The sequence below is a fragment of the Tyto alba genome, unplaced genomic scaffold, assembly GCF_018691265.1.
Source record: "Tyto alba isolate M040663 unplaced genomic scaffold, T.alba_DEE_v4.0 Super-Scaffold_32, whole genome shotgun sequence".
NCBI classification, from domain to species: domain Eukaryota; kingdom Metazoa; phylum Chordata; class Aves; order Strigiformes; family Tytonidae; genus Tyto; species Tyto alba.
The window spans coordinates 7,846,711-7,859,699 of NW_024881307.1; the positions used below are offsets into that span (position 1 = coordinate 7,846,711).

Here is a 12,989-nt window from a genome sequence, read left to right on the forward strand (position 1 = left end):
CCAACAGAAGACTTCCCCCACGCCTTGAAAGCCACGGTGTTCTGCAAGGGGGCGGAAAGCACAAGGGCAAAGTGCTGAGCTGGCTAGCACCACAGGCAGCAACGTCCCACCGCGTGCACGGGTGCTGTCCTAGCCACGCTAAATGATTTCGATGTAATACTTGCCTTGACTGAGCTCAGCCAGGTGCAGCAGTTTACACAGGCAGCAAAATTTGCTATTTCCAAGGCAGCTGAGCAGAGCTCATGTTCCACTGGTGTGTTGTTCACATCAGTTTTAAAAATAGATTTTACTAACGCTCCCAGCCTCCTCTTCAGGGCCTATGATTCTAAGTTTGCTAATTTCACATGTACTCCAAGTGATTTATGCACTGTATCCCTATCTGTGCCTCCTTACTCCAAAGCCATCTTCCCCTTCACAAGTACTGAACTTGTGCAAGACTGTTTGCAAACCCCATTTTATTGAGACAACTTCTCAGTCCACTAATTCAAGGCGTATACAGTCATGTAGGTCTGGTTAAGATGTATAGATAAAGTTACACTTTCCTAGATGCAAACATCAGAGTTTCTATGAAAATATAATTTTAAACAGAGCATTTATGTTACACAAACAAGCTACAGGTATAGGAATAGGAAAGTAACTTTGGAGAAAGTTGGACAGAAATAAACAGATCCAGAACAGTGAAAAATGCAAGTCCTGGGCATGGTACTAAGAACATATCCCCAGAATACATCCACTGAAGTCAGGGTTATAGCAGTGCCAAACTGATTTAAAAGCAACATCTTTTGCTTTTATCAGGGAAACATCCGGCCAATGGCTTTTCCACCTGATATCTCTTACCCCCATGCTTAATATTCCTTACCCTTCCAGACCCCTTTCTGCCAGTCACACAAAGGTAAAAAGTCTGAAGAAGGCTGCAGTGTCAATCCAGAAATAAAGCGGAACCCAAACTCTGCATGTTTGCAGTTCACAGCTTATCAAAGCAGCAGCCCTTCAGCTTTAGTGACAGCAACTCCAGCAATTCTACCTTCGCTATCACAGAGGGGAGCTGCATCTAGGAACCCAAGAACAGAGCATTGCTATCAGTGCTGAGGGGATGTCTTCTTTTGTCCTAGCTTACATGGGATGTTAGCATGGAGGAAAGGTACATGACTACCAGCCCCCAAAAGCAAGAGTTTTGTCCAGTCTCGCTCCTTCTGAAATACAGCCCACGGTTGCCCTGGAGAGCATGTGTTTCCATATCAGGTTCAGTCCTTGGCTCTCTGGTGGCAGTTAGCATATGAAATGCGATGATGGTTACTTATCTGAACTGATCTAAGAACAAGAATAGGCGGTCCCCTGGATCAGCTAACAACTATTTTCTTCATGGGAAAACTAGATAGCTATGGGCAAGGCTGGATTGAAGACTTATCCTTTAGAAGCTCTGATCATATTAACAGCCTCGTGTTTTCAGTGCTCCAAAACCAAAACTGCTCATCTTTGAGTACCAGGGAGGGATATAGAACTGGCAGCTACAGACCTTGAAAATGGTCTTAATTTTCTCCATAAAATTCTAGCCTGGGTGTGTGGCTCTTGCTGAAATAAAATTGACGAGTAAAACCTGAAGAAAGAAACACTTGAGAAAAATTTGCAATTCAAATACAATTGATTTCAGTATAACAACCCCATGCTCTCTTTACCAGCCTGCTAGAGATCATGCAACAGAGAAACTATTTTCAGGGATGAAGAATATCTGTTTCTTCTCCAAAAGAAATGTATTCCCCACCCTGCAGCTCACTGATGAACTTGTTCACTGATGAACTTTGCTACTGCTATCTGTGAGGTGAAAGTCACTATAACAAATTGTCCAGAACAGAAGGCATGCTGTGTTGTGCCAGTGTGGCACAGAGACACATAAAAGCCTTGAGCTACTTCCTGGACAGTGAAGCAGTGAGAAAATAAATAGTATTGTTGCTGCCTATTAAAGCTGGCAAAAATATAAAACCCAGTAGGAATTAGTTGGATTTCCATAGTAAAATAAAGTTATGAGCCCAGTGTTGTGTTAACAGGAGACGATACAAAACATCTTCAGCATCCACTAGAAAATGAGTAAAACACAGTATAATGCGTGCAGAAATATACAGAAAGCACTTGTACTAGTATAAAAATATCCACAGTCCTCAGACAAATGTAAACTGGTACAAAATAATTCCAAGAACAGGAACATGTTTACAAAAGGACATGTCAATATAAAACAGTAAAACCAGGTTCACCTTCCCAGCCTCATGCACAGCACAGACACACAGGTAGTCCATGGAAGGGCCACAGGTACTGAGAACGAACAGAGCCTTGACTTGCCATTTGACCTTCTAAGTCAACAGTGTCTGCTGCATACTGCAGCCAGCACTCTTAAGTACAGCTCACTGGCAGCAGAAGGGCAGAGACAGGCAATGCAGAAACAAATCAACCCCCCAAAACCAAAAAGAAAAAGCCACCGTTAGGGCTTGTTCTTTCCCAAGCAGTCATTTATTTCCTGATCCTTCAGGCATCCCAGGAACGGGCATACCAGGGAACTGGTGGTGTAACTGATGGGGTTTATCCTACTGGTGTGGATAAGTGTTTGGTGGCCCTGGCAATTGAGTGGACTGCAGCACAGTGATGCCTGTGCACAGGAGGTGAGAAACCATCTGCCTTGCTGAAAGAGGAGAGGACAGGAGGTCAGGTAAAGTAGCTGATTCTAGCTCCCTCGCAAATGAAATCCTTCAGCAAATAAGCAAGCACCAAGATCCCCACAGTCCCTATGGCAACAAAGCAAACCCAGAGGGCCTCAGAAGTGAGTACAGCTTTAGAAAGCAACTGGGAAAAGCAGCGCTCAGAAATGAAAGCCTGAGCTTGGGAGAAAGGAAGCTTTGCCAAGCTGGTGATCTTTGCTTTAGACAACGTGTAAAACCTCTAGAAGACTGTCTTCCTCCCCCCCGTTGGATTTCTATATTGTCAGTCTGGAATGTCCAGAAAGTTCACTCTGCTCCTGCAGCACATGCAAGTCCAGGACCAACGCTGCTCAAACTTTCAGCTCACATAACCTAGTGGCTTCTTTTGACTCATGAAGGCAAAGCTTCACATTTTTGCTATCAGTGCAGATTGATGTAATACCATGTACAAGAAATCAGACTTGAAATGCCCAGTTCACAGTCTTCAGCACATATTGCAGGAATGGAGAAGCAGGGGAAGGGAGCAATGCATCATTAAGGCCTTCAGGGTTTAGTTCACAGGACAAAGCAAGGTGTTTCTTTCCCACAGACCTGTCATTTCAGTCTCAGAACACTGTCTTCATTTGGGCATGGAAAGTCAGATGCCAGGCATCCATGCACACAACATGCATTACCCGTTGTTTGCAGAGAAGCCCTCTTTTTTGGCAGTTTGGATTGGACTCCTTCCAGCACACAGGCTTTTTGGTCATTCTTTGAGCTCAGCAGCCAGTTACAGGTTTCCATAGTGACAAGACTTAAAAGCTTGATTAATTCTCTCCATGGTCTTCTTCCACCCAGGCCACAATTTTTCCCTCCCAGCCAGGAATGATGTCATCATCATGGAATACCTAAAACAAAACAAAAAGAAGTACAGTCATGTCTGGAGTCTGGGCACCACTCTTCTATAGCATAAGTACCATAAGAGGTAGGCATTAAGTCAGAGATCCTAAGTCAGATTTCACTACACAGCCTACAGAACATGCACCTCACCCAGCATTCACGTGTCTGGGTAATCTTTTCAGGTTTTAGGTAAAAAACATCTTAGGCTGCTTCTTTAACCAGTAACCATCAAGATTATTATTGGCATGTTTGACAGGAAAGGTAAAATAAAGACAGGGAACATGACTTTTCTGTTCCATACTATAATCTCCAGCTGCTTCTGCAGAATGGCTACCTAGTCAGCTGACTGTTCCCAGGGAGGGTAACCCTTGCCATCTGTCTTAATTTGTGAAACAGGAACTATCCCAATAACCTTTAATGAATCCAATACACAACAAGACCAGCCTGAGCATGAACAGGCTGTAATGCAGTACACAGAGGAAAAGATGGTACACACACGGTTATCTCTGAAAAACCTTTCAAAGTAGGAGAATGTTTTTTGAATAAACCACATTTGCCTAAAGTGTCTCTCATTGCAACAGATTTTATAAAGCCACTTGAAGGGCTAGAAGTCTCGTCTGGGTTTTTGCCCAGTGTCCCCTGAGCAATGCTGTGTCCCAGACTGTCTTTGCCAATAGCCCGTTCTTTGCCCAGGGGACTCTGCAACCCCAAGTCAATTGCAATCACATTCATGTAATTTCTCTGGCTGGGGAAGAAAACATCCCTTTTTAGCACCTTACAAGGGGATCTTTCCCGGTTTCAGCTGGAATAAAGTTAATTTTCTTCCTAGTAGCTGGTATAGTGCTGTGCTTTCGATTTAGGATGAGAATAATGTGGATAACACGCTGATATTTTAGTTGTTGCTAAGCAGTGTTTATACTAAGTGAGGGACTTCTCAGCTTTTCACACTGCCATATCAGTGGATGCTGGGAGTGCACAAGAAGCTGTGGGGGGCCACAGCAAGGACAGCTAACCCAAACGAGCTAAAGGGGTATTCCATACTATATGACGTCATGCTCCGTATATAAACTGGAGGGAGTTAGCCAGGGGGCACTGCGGCTCAGGGATTGGCTGGGCATCAGTCAGTGCGTGGTGTGCATCACTTGTCTTACATATTCTATTATTATTTTCCCTGATTTTTCTGTCTCACTAAACTGTCTTTATCTCAACCCACAAGTTTAACCTTTTTTTTTTTTTTTTTTTTTTCCCTGATCCTCTCCTGCATCCCATTGAGGGGGCGGGGAGTGAGCAAGCAGCTGTGTGGTGCTTAACTGCTGGCTGGGGTTGAACCACAACAGGAACTTAATCTACAGTTGTGAAAACAGACAGTCTGTTTGGGGGCAAGTTCAACGATTTCATTAGTTTAGAAGTGAGGTAACCACAGTCTCCAGGGTTGTGTGGTAACACTGATTCCGAAGCAGCTGATAGCTAAATTCCACACTTACCTCCTCCTTGACTGTACCGAACTCTGGATCCAGGGCTTTGAAGTGGTACCGGTGGGTTCCTTCACGATCAATAGCTACCTTAAAATCCTTCAGAGTTACTTCCCCTAACCTGCAAGGGAAGAGTTTGGCACTATCCAACAGTACACTATTACCCACTTTAGCTCAAATGCTACTATACCGCATGCAGAGCCACAGCACAAGTCTAGCTAGGCATGTGGCACCCTGGCCACAGGGATGTGAAGAGTGTACCCCTCCAGCAACACACCTGTCAACCCCAAGGTGCTCTTCAGAGGAAGAACCACCTCAAAACAGCCTTTTTCACTTTCCCTTTTGCATTAACAACCATAGTTGTTTTGACAGGAGTGTCCTGCACTACATGCCACAATAGAACTGCTTGGCTGATTTCTCCTGCTCTTGGAAGTTAATAAAGAGATTAATCTCTTGGGCCTCTAAAACAAACGCATCAGCTAGGGGACTGCTTGAGGCAATTTCCCCAGATAATGGCATGAAACCAATGCCTGAGTTAAGGCATAGTGAACCTGTGCTAGTTGTCCATACCCAGAGGAGATCAGACTAATGCTTTAAGGGAAATAAGCACCTCCCACAGCAGTGTCAGAAAGGCAAAGCCAGACCTCACCTCTTTGGTATGTTGACCATGAAAGGTGTGAGGGAGCGGTCAGTGAAGTACAACACTTTAGTGCAGGCACTGGTGCTCATCATGGGTGTGCTGTGAGAATGAGGCAGTTCTGCAAAGAAATGCGCACAATCATTGGGGAACAGCCCTTTTGTCTTCTGCCACAACAGGAGACAAAAGTGGTGACCTCACCAAATTTGCCATCACAGCAGAGAACCTGGTGATGGGAAGATTCTTGGGAGGGTGGCTAATCATTCCTGTAGGGAAGGGCCAGCTGTTCCCCTGCTTACTGAAAACCTTTGCATTTTAAGGTAAGGTCACTATCTAACTGTGTTGCTAGAATGGAAGATTTGCCTAGCACTGTCTTCCAGAATTAGTGTCCCATCCACAGAGGGGCTCATTAACACCATTTTCTCCACAGACACTCGATTCACTACCTCAGCAGTGACAGGAAGACAAAAATTACTTAACAGTACCCCATCCAGTACAGCTACATTATCACTTGCTGATGGGTAGAGCAGGATGAAGTTACATGCATGGATTTTTCTTTGCTCATTTGTGTTTCTCTCTGGCTACTGCCTTGTTTCCTGCTTCCCTGCAACATGCTGTGACAAAAGCTGAAGCAGAGGAAGGTTTACGCTGTGTGACTCTACAGTTTTAAGATACCCAACATACAGAAAACACTATAGACACCCATTCAAAGGCTTTCTAATTTCACAAATCTTTGGAGCCACCTTTTGGAGCTCTTTACACCCAAGGCATTCTACATTTGTGGCTGCACAACTCTATTTTCCTGCTGTAGTGGAGGGGGATGGAGCCTGCAAAAGGGAGAGGTACAGTTTGCATGCAGAAAACACTTGACTGGCTGCTCTAAAAACTGCAGTTTATGGTAGAGGAAGGAGAACCCAGAAAATCCTCCCCACAACCCACTTCAAGGCTTCTGAGTTCCTCTCCTACCTTCCTCCACATCTAGTACCTCCAGGCTACCCTGCCACTGGACACTACAATACGGCTAAAAGGTGGGGGCCTCTGTGTTTCCCAAGTACCTACAGTTCCCTACAACCTCAGACTTCCCAGGTGATGTTTACAACAAACATCAGAAAAAACAGCCTTCATGATGAAAGGCAAACATGGAGCTGCTGCAGCTGGAGCCAGGAAACGCGATGTCAGAAGGGGCTGTGCTGTTATGCATATATGAAAGGAGCCAGATGCTGTCAGGGGGGCGGGTGTGGAAATAGGGAAGAGGCAATTGTACAGTTATTGTACAGTTATCTGTGTCCACTAGATGGTGCAGACCAGCAGGAAAGCTGAAATAACATCGTGTTTCCCACTCACCCCAAGGGTAATTGTTTGTCATAGCTATTTATACTGCAGTACTACCAAAGTGGCTCAGACAGACTCCCACTGTGATGGTGCTTTCTAAACAAGCAGCCATAGATTGTCTCTGCCCTCTTTCCTTTGCAGTGAAGTCTAATTTGTACAGCAAATGACTAAAGAGAGGAGAGTGAGTTCTGGCAAAGGGAGTAAGAAGCTGGAGGTGGCAGATTCCCAAGGGGATGCTATGCCCCGAACTCTGGCCAGGAAACCTGAGCAATGAATTTGACAGTGGATGGGCAGGAGCTGAAAGGCACTTACTGGATTTGGGAGGCCAGGAGTCTCTACACTCATTTGTTGCTCTGCTTGCTGGTGATTTCCCCCGGATCTAGCGTGCAAAGCCAAAAGAGTGAGAACAAAGCGTCACTTCCCAGATGGAGCTCTCATTGCTGCTTAGGTCTGGGTTGTGTGTGAGGGGCAGAAAGTAAGAGCTAAGTGCTCTAGGAAGCCTTTACCCTTCTCTCTTGCCTCTTCTGTGTTTCCATGCGGTACAGCCGTTCCATCAGGCTGGAGATGCCCTGCTCCAGGCTGTCAATGGTGTGGTGCTGTGGATCATGGCCACTGAAACTGTTCCTGAGGCTGCGAAGGGCCTCACGAACCAGCTGCAAGTCGTTTGTCTGCCCAAGAGACCACAAGTCAGTCAGACTAACTCCAGGCTTCTTTCATCTAAAGCCACAGGCCTTAGAAAGGGGAAATATCTCTTAGCAAGATAATGGTTTCCAAGATATCGGCAGCCCTCGTCTGCATCTGGCTGGGAAAATACCCCTTGGGTGCACTTACCCCTCGGTGTGCTGTGGGAGCAGCTCCTTTTCCTGCTGTCTGGAGGAAGCCATTGCTCTGAGCACTGTGACTGCCGTAAGCCATCACCTGTTCAGGGGAAGATGCATGTGCCACTAGGAATATAAGTGTTAGGACCTCCTCAAAGATCCCAATTCATGAACTTCAAAATGATGAGGGGGCATGAAAACTTTCCAGATCAGTGATATAGCTCCCATCTTCTACCAGTTAAATACACTCACTAAGGAATGTGAAGGCAGTCCTATAGGTCAGAGCACAAACATGATTCCTCACATACAGGTGGAGAAAAAGACACAGAGAGAGGAAGGGGCTTGCTACTACATCAGAGGGCTCTACAAGCTCTAGTAAGCACAATCAGTGTTCAAGTGGTACTGTGTAGGGACAGATATTGGGGCTGGCACTCTCTCCATCAAGACAGTTCCAAGTGCTCAATACTAAGGTCAACAGGAAAAGAACAAGAAGCTAAGCCCTGGTCCAACTATTACCCAGTGTCAGAGCTGAAGCTAGAAGCCAAGAGTCTCTGGCTTCTATTCATTCCTGTGCTCCCCTCACTGTTTCATCACTTAGGATTTTGACGCAAGAGCTAAGACAGAGTGCCACTGCTGAGAGCTTTGGTAAGCTGGATGCTTTGTGGAGTGTGGTTGCCTTGGTTAGGGCACTGACAATGAGATTGCAGAGCCAGGCCTGTTTGGGATGGATGTTTTTTGGAGATAGGTAGCTAGAGGGTGCTGGACGGAAACATCACTCCAACAGTCTGATGTGTAAACCAAGGCTTCCCATACCTCTTCAGCTTCCTTCTTCATGCAGTGAGCTAGCAGGGCCTCTTTGTGCTCCAGCTCCCGCTCCAAATCCACCTGTGAAGGGAGTAGAATAGTCAACACAAACTGAGCCACCAACACAAGTGCCAGCTCTCAGGGCATCGTTGCAGCCCACCTGCGCCATACCTGTTGGTAGCTGGCCTCAGAAAGCTGCCTAAGCATTTCATCCAGTTTGGTCTGATGCTGCTGTAAATGCCGATCCTTCTGGCACAGTTCCTTCTGCAACACAGTAATCAAGGGAGTCAACAGGACAGTGGGTAAGGCTCACAATCATCTTCCCATGGCAGGGAAGGTTATGTCATCTGCCAGAATCAGGTTCCTCTGCAGGCTGACTCAGACAATGTATATACTTCTAGCTAGATGTTAGAACTGAGTGTCAAAGTTGGGGGTTTTTAACAGGTCGGTCAAGTTGTTGTTGCCTGGAGTCCCCTTGCCCAGTAAAGATCCCTTACTGAGGCCAGACAGATGTCCCAGAGAAAACATATTCCTGAAGCATCAGTGGACAATCAGGTGACCCAACCTAACCTGATAGACTTCTACACAAGTGTTAGATGCTCAGAAAGCCACCACAGAAAAAACATGACAATAAAAGGTCTACTAGAAAAAGCTGTGGGAAGAACACACAGAACATGCGATCCCTCCATCTCATTGTAAGCACGCATGGCTATTGCAACTTATTTGCTATCCACAGTGCCATTCTCAGAGGTGACAGTGCCAGGGAGACAGCAGTCACATTCACAATACCGAAAAGCCACCAGATGCTGCCCCCCAGCAATGCCTCCAATGAAGAGAGGTTCCATTACTTTGTATTCAGCCAGTAGCCGGCTTCTCTCTTCAACCTTCCTCTGAAGGTCAACCTGCAGAAATAACACACAGGTGTGAGGTATGTATTCCTAGAGAATTAGTGACATCCTCTTTGCCCCTTGTGCTAAAGGGTGACCTGAGACCAAATATCTGCAGAGTTCAAGGGAGAAGGTGTCTAAGGATGGCAACCTGTCAGACAGGACAGTTCCTTCCTTGTCATTCTCTCTCCAGAGACACAATGTACATGGCAGCTCCACTTGTCAAAGTGCCACTTGCTAACCCAGGGAGCACAATGAGGAAGGGAGAATGCAACTGTACGGAAAACATCATGGGAAGCCTCGCCCTGTTTCAGCTGAAGGTCTTGGAGGACAGGAAGTAGGAGTGAAGAACAGGAAACTCCAGTGAGACTCACAGCTGGGTAGTAGCCTGTGTGCAGTTTTTACTATGCAGAGACCTTTGACTGGTTGTTCACTATCTCATGACCCCAAGAACTATGCTGCAACCACCAACTCGACCCTGTGGCTGCTGGACCCCTCAGGGCCACCAACCTTCTAAAATAATCTCGTCCTCAGCAGCACAGTGACTCACATTCTGGTTGTGCAATTCCTCCTTGTCCATGTTTGCTCTCAGCAGTTCCTGCTTTAGCTGAAGAACTGAAGCATCCTGTTGAATCAGCCTTTGCTGTAAAGCATCCTAGGAAAAGATGTTATTTGTAGGAAGGTGCAAGACAGAGGAAGAGATCCTTCCCTGGGAAAAGAGTGACCTAGACCAGCGGCCATAACACAGTGGGGCCACTCACAAGGCCCAAGGGCCCAAGAGAGCAGGAGGTATATGGACATCCGCCCAGTGGGCTCTCAGCCCTTCTGCTTTTCTCTTACCCAAAAGTGATTTCCCTGCCAACATTCTAGCCATATGGGACAGAGGGATTTCTGAGCTTCTCCCTGAACTTCCTGCTCCAGAACTGGCCTGACAGTTTGCTCTTAGGGAAGAAAACAGCAGTATCTCTGGAGGGTCTTTTCAGTGGTCTACAGCTACTGTCTCCAGCCATACATCTGCACAATCCAGAGGGCAGAAAGAGGGCAACATCAGCCAAGGACACAAGGAAAATTAAACTCAGAGTATGATGTAGTTGTACAACAAAATCCTCTCCGAAGAGGCCAAAGTCAGGACTAATTCTGCACATTTCACACAGTGTTACACAAAAGCAGGGCCCTACCTTTGACAGCTACTGCTGTTTGCTTCCCTCACAGGAGCCTGATGGGCAACTCTAAAAGTAACTCTGCTCAGTAGATTATTAGTGTTCAGAACTCCAGAGGAAGAAACTGAGCAAACGGGAGCCAAAGTTGAGAAAAATGAGGCAGCTGAAGAGGACAAGGATACCCTTGTGCTCTTTTTCCTCCGCTGTCAAGAATGAGTTCACTGGGCCAATCTTACTGTCTGTACCCCAAGATGAGGGGGGAAGAAAAAAAAAGCCATGAGAACCAAGCAGGCATCCTACACCTCATATTTTGTTTAGGGGAAAGTGACAAAAGACCATAATCCTACAGACAAAAACAGAACCCGGGAAAACCTAACTCCTTGTGCCTGCCCTACCTGCAGTCTCTCCTCAGAGCTAGAAACAGACCATAGGATTCCCCACTTTCAAGTCCCCTAATACAACTCCCTCCATATCTGAGATTCCTCAGAGCCATATGGTTGCTGCTGGCCCTGCTCATGGGCTGCACCAGACTCTAAGCCTTTACTATTTATATTTGAAGAAGTGCCCCTTTCCTCACCTTTATTCCCTGTAGGTTTCGAGCTTCTTGTTTGTATTTCAATAGCTCCTTCTGTAAATGCAACACAATGTGATTAAATGGCATCTTGTCACCCCTTCTGAATCTACCAAAGTCCCTAGACTCTGTCCCCACACACCTGCTTCAGAAGAAAGCACATCCCACCTTCTCCCACAAATCAAAGAGCATGTCAAGCCCTGAGCCATTTTAATGACTTAAAAACATGACAAAACAGTTGAGCAGCTCCCTGAGCCCCTGCTATTAAAGCCATGAGAGAAAAAGTTTGCCTAGTCCACCAAATCTGTCCTTCAGAGTAATGTCAAATACTTTTCTCCCAGCATCAGAACTGGTCCCAGAACCAGCATCAACTGAAACCTGAACTAAGGCAGGCTTGACAGGGCAGGTTCTTCTTAGTTGCATTTATTTCCTACTTGAAAGATTGTTTACATTCAGACATGACTAGAAACTTAACAGCTGTCCTGGATAAAGTTTTGAGATGCTAATACAGCCTGGATCTCTCCAGCTTCAAGAACATGCAGGAAAAATCTACTTCAAGGCTCATTTAAATTCCAGTAACACCTAGATACTTCCTTTACCAGTGTTGGCTTGAGGTAAAGTGGGGAGGCAGCATGTATTTTTCTGGTGCTATCCCACAATCTGTTATTAACTGCTAATAAGGTACAAAAAAAAATTCCCAGCCAGATATTGTGAGTGTTCTCCAGGTCAATTAATTACAGTCTCCGGGAAGCAGATATATACATTCCTGAAGGGATGGAGATCTGGCACAGCAGAATATGGGAACAGAGTTGGAGCCCTAACACTATAGATCCCCCATGTCATCCATTGTGTCGTCCACCCTCCCTTGTCCACACCCCAGCCCCTCCCAACACCACCACACCCCCCCACATCCCCCCAATTCAAGCAGGACGGAGTCTGCAAAGATCTCTTGACCAAAACCTCTCTTTCCCCTTCATGTGTCCCCCTCTAACCTTTAGGTCTTGATTTTCTTCCATGCTCTGGTCCAGGCGACTTCGGATTATGATCTGAATGTAAAATACCATGGTTTTTATTGTGCAAGACAGCTGCCCGTGGCTGAACAGTGCAAAGTGCAGCTTGATCAGAGAAATATAGGTACAGCAATGTGCTCACCAGCTGCTCTTCAGGGCAGGCTCCACGTTCACAAAGTTCAAAGGACCCTTCCTGCTCATCCTCAGGTAAAGACCCATTAAGCAACAAAGCCTGGGAAGATGAAGGGAAAACAAATCTCTTCAGGGGTTTCAAAGGAAAATAGGCTAGCTGCAGCTCTGGCTAACAGTCATTCATATCAACAGTCTCTAAACAGTTTAATTTTTCATTTCTGCTGACTTATTCCCCTCAAAAGTGTGCAGAATTTTCCAAGAATGAACAAGGGTATTTACGCCCTTAAAAAGCTCTCCCAGAGACATCTGTCAGCCAGTACTCCTCCCCACAGAAAGATACTAGACAAGAACAACTCAGATTCTCAGGGAGTGAAGTCTCTCAGGCTTCAGTCCAAGGGTTGCCTCCGCTACAATGACAAATTTGAAGTCTAAAACAGAGACTGAACCAGGTTTATGCTGTAAGGCTTCTCTACTGGAATGAGGCTGAAGCATCCCCTGCTGAAAAAAGCCATCCTCCTAACCACACATCCACAAAAGACTTTAGAAACAGGATGTTCAGGGAAGCCTACTTCTGTTCTACATTAGACAAGACCAAGACAC

At 46.0% G+C, this 12,989-nt stretch overlaps 1 protein-coding gene across 4 annotated transcripts in view; it reads right to left on the reverse strand.

Annotated features, from left to right (window-relative positions):
* Positions 1-440: 440 nt before the first annotated feature.
* The window catches only part of DIXDC1 (DIX domain containing 1), a 44,935-nt gene continuing 32,386 nt past the window's right edge, over positions 441-12,989 (reverse strand). For 3 of the 4 annotated variants that reach the window (XM_042800597.1, XM_033005551.2, XM_033005555.2), the window contains 13 exons: positions 12,400-12,489; positions 12,240-12,293; positions 11,254-11,304; positions 10,067-10,171; positions 9,478-9,531; positions 8,801-8,893; positions 8,639-8,710; positions 7,839-7,925; positions 7,514-7,675; positions 7,320-7,386; positions 5,688-5,796; positions 5,051-5,159; positions 441-3,574 (listed from right to left, as the gene is read on the reverse strand). In XM_042800597.1, the coding sequence (XP_042656531.1) occupies positions 3,494-3,574; positions 5,051-5,159; positions 5,688-5,796; positions 7,320-7,386; positions 7,514-7,675; positions 7,839-7,925; positions 8,639-8,710; positions 8,801-8,893; positions 9,478-9,531; positions 10,067-10,171; positions 11,254-11,304; positions 12,240-12,293; positions 12,400-12,489 (1,134 nt within the window). In that variant the 3' untranslated portion in view covers positions 441-3,493. The remainder of the gene's footprint in view (positions 3,575-5,050; positions 5,160-5,687; positions 5,797-7,319; positions 7,387-7,513; positions 7,676-7,838; positions 7,926-8,638; positions 8,711-8,800; positions 8,894-9,477; positions 9,532-10,066; positions 10,172-11,253; positions 11,305-12,239; positions 12,294-12,399; positions 12,490-12,989) is intronic. The other variant, XM_033005553.2, reaches the window with a different exon arrangement.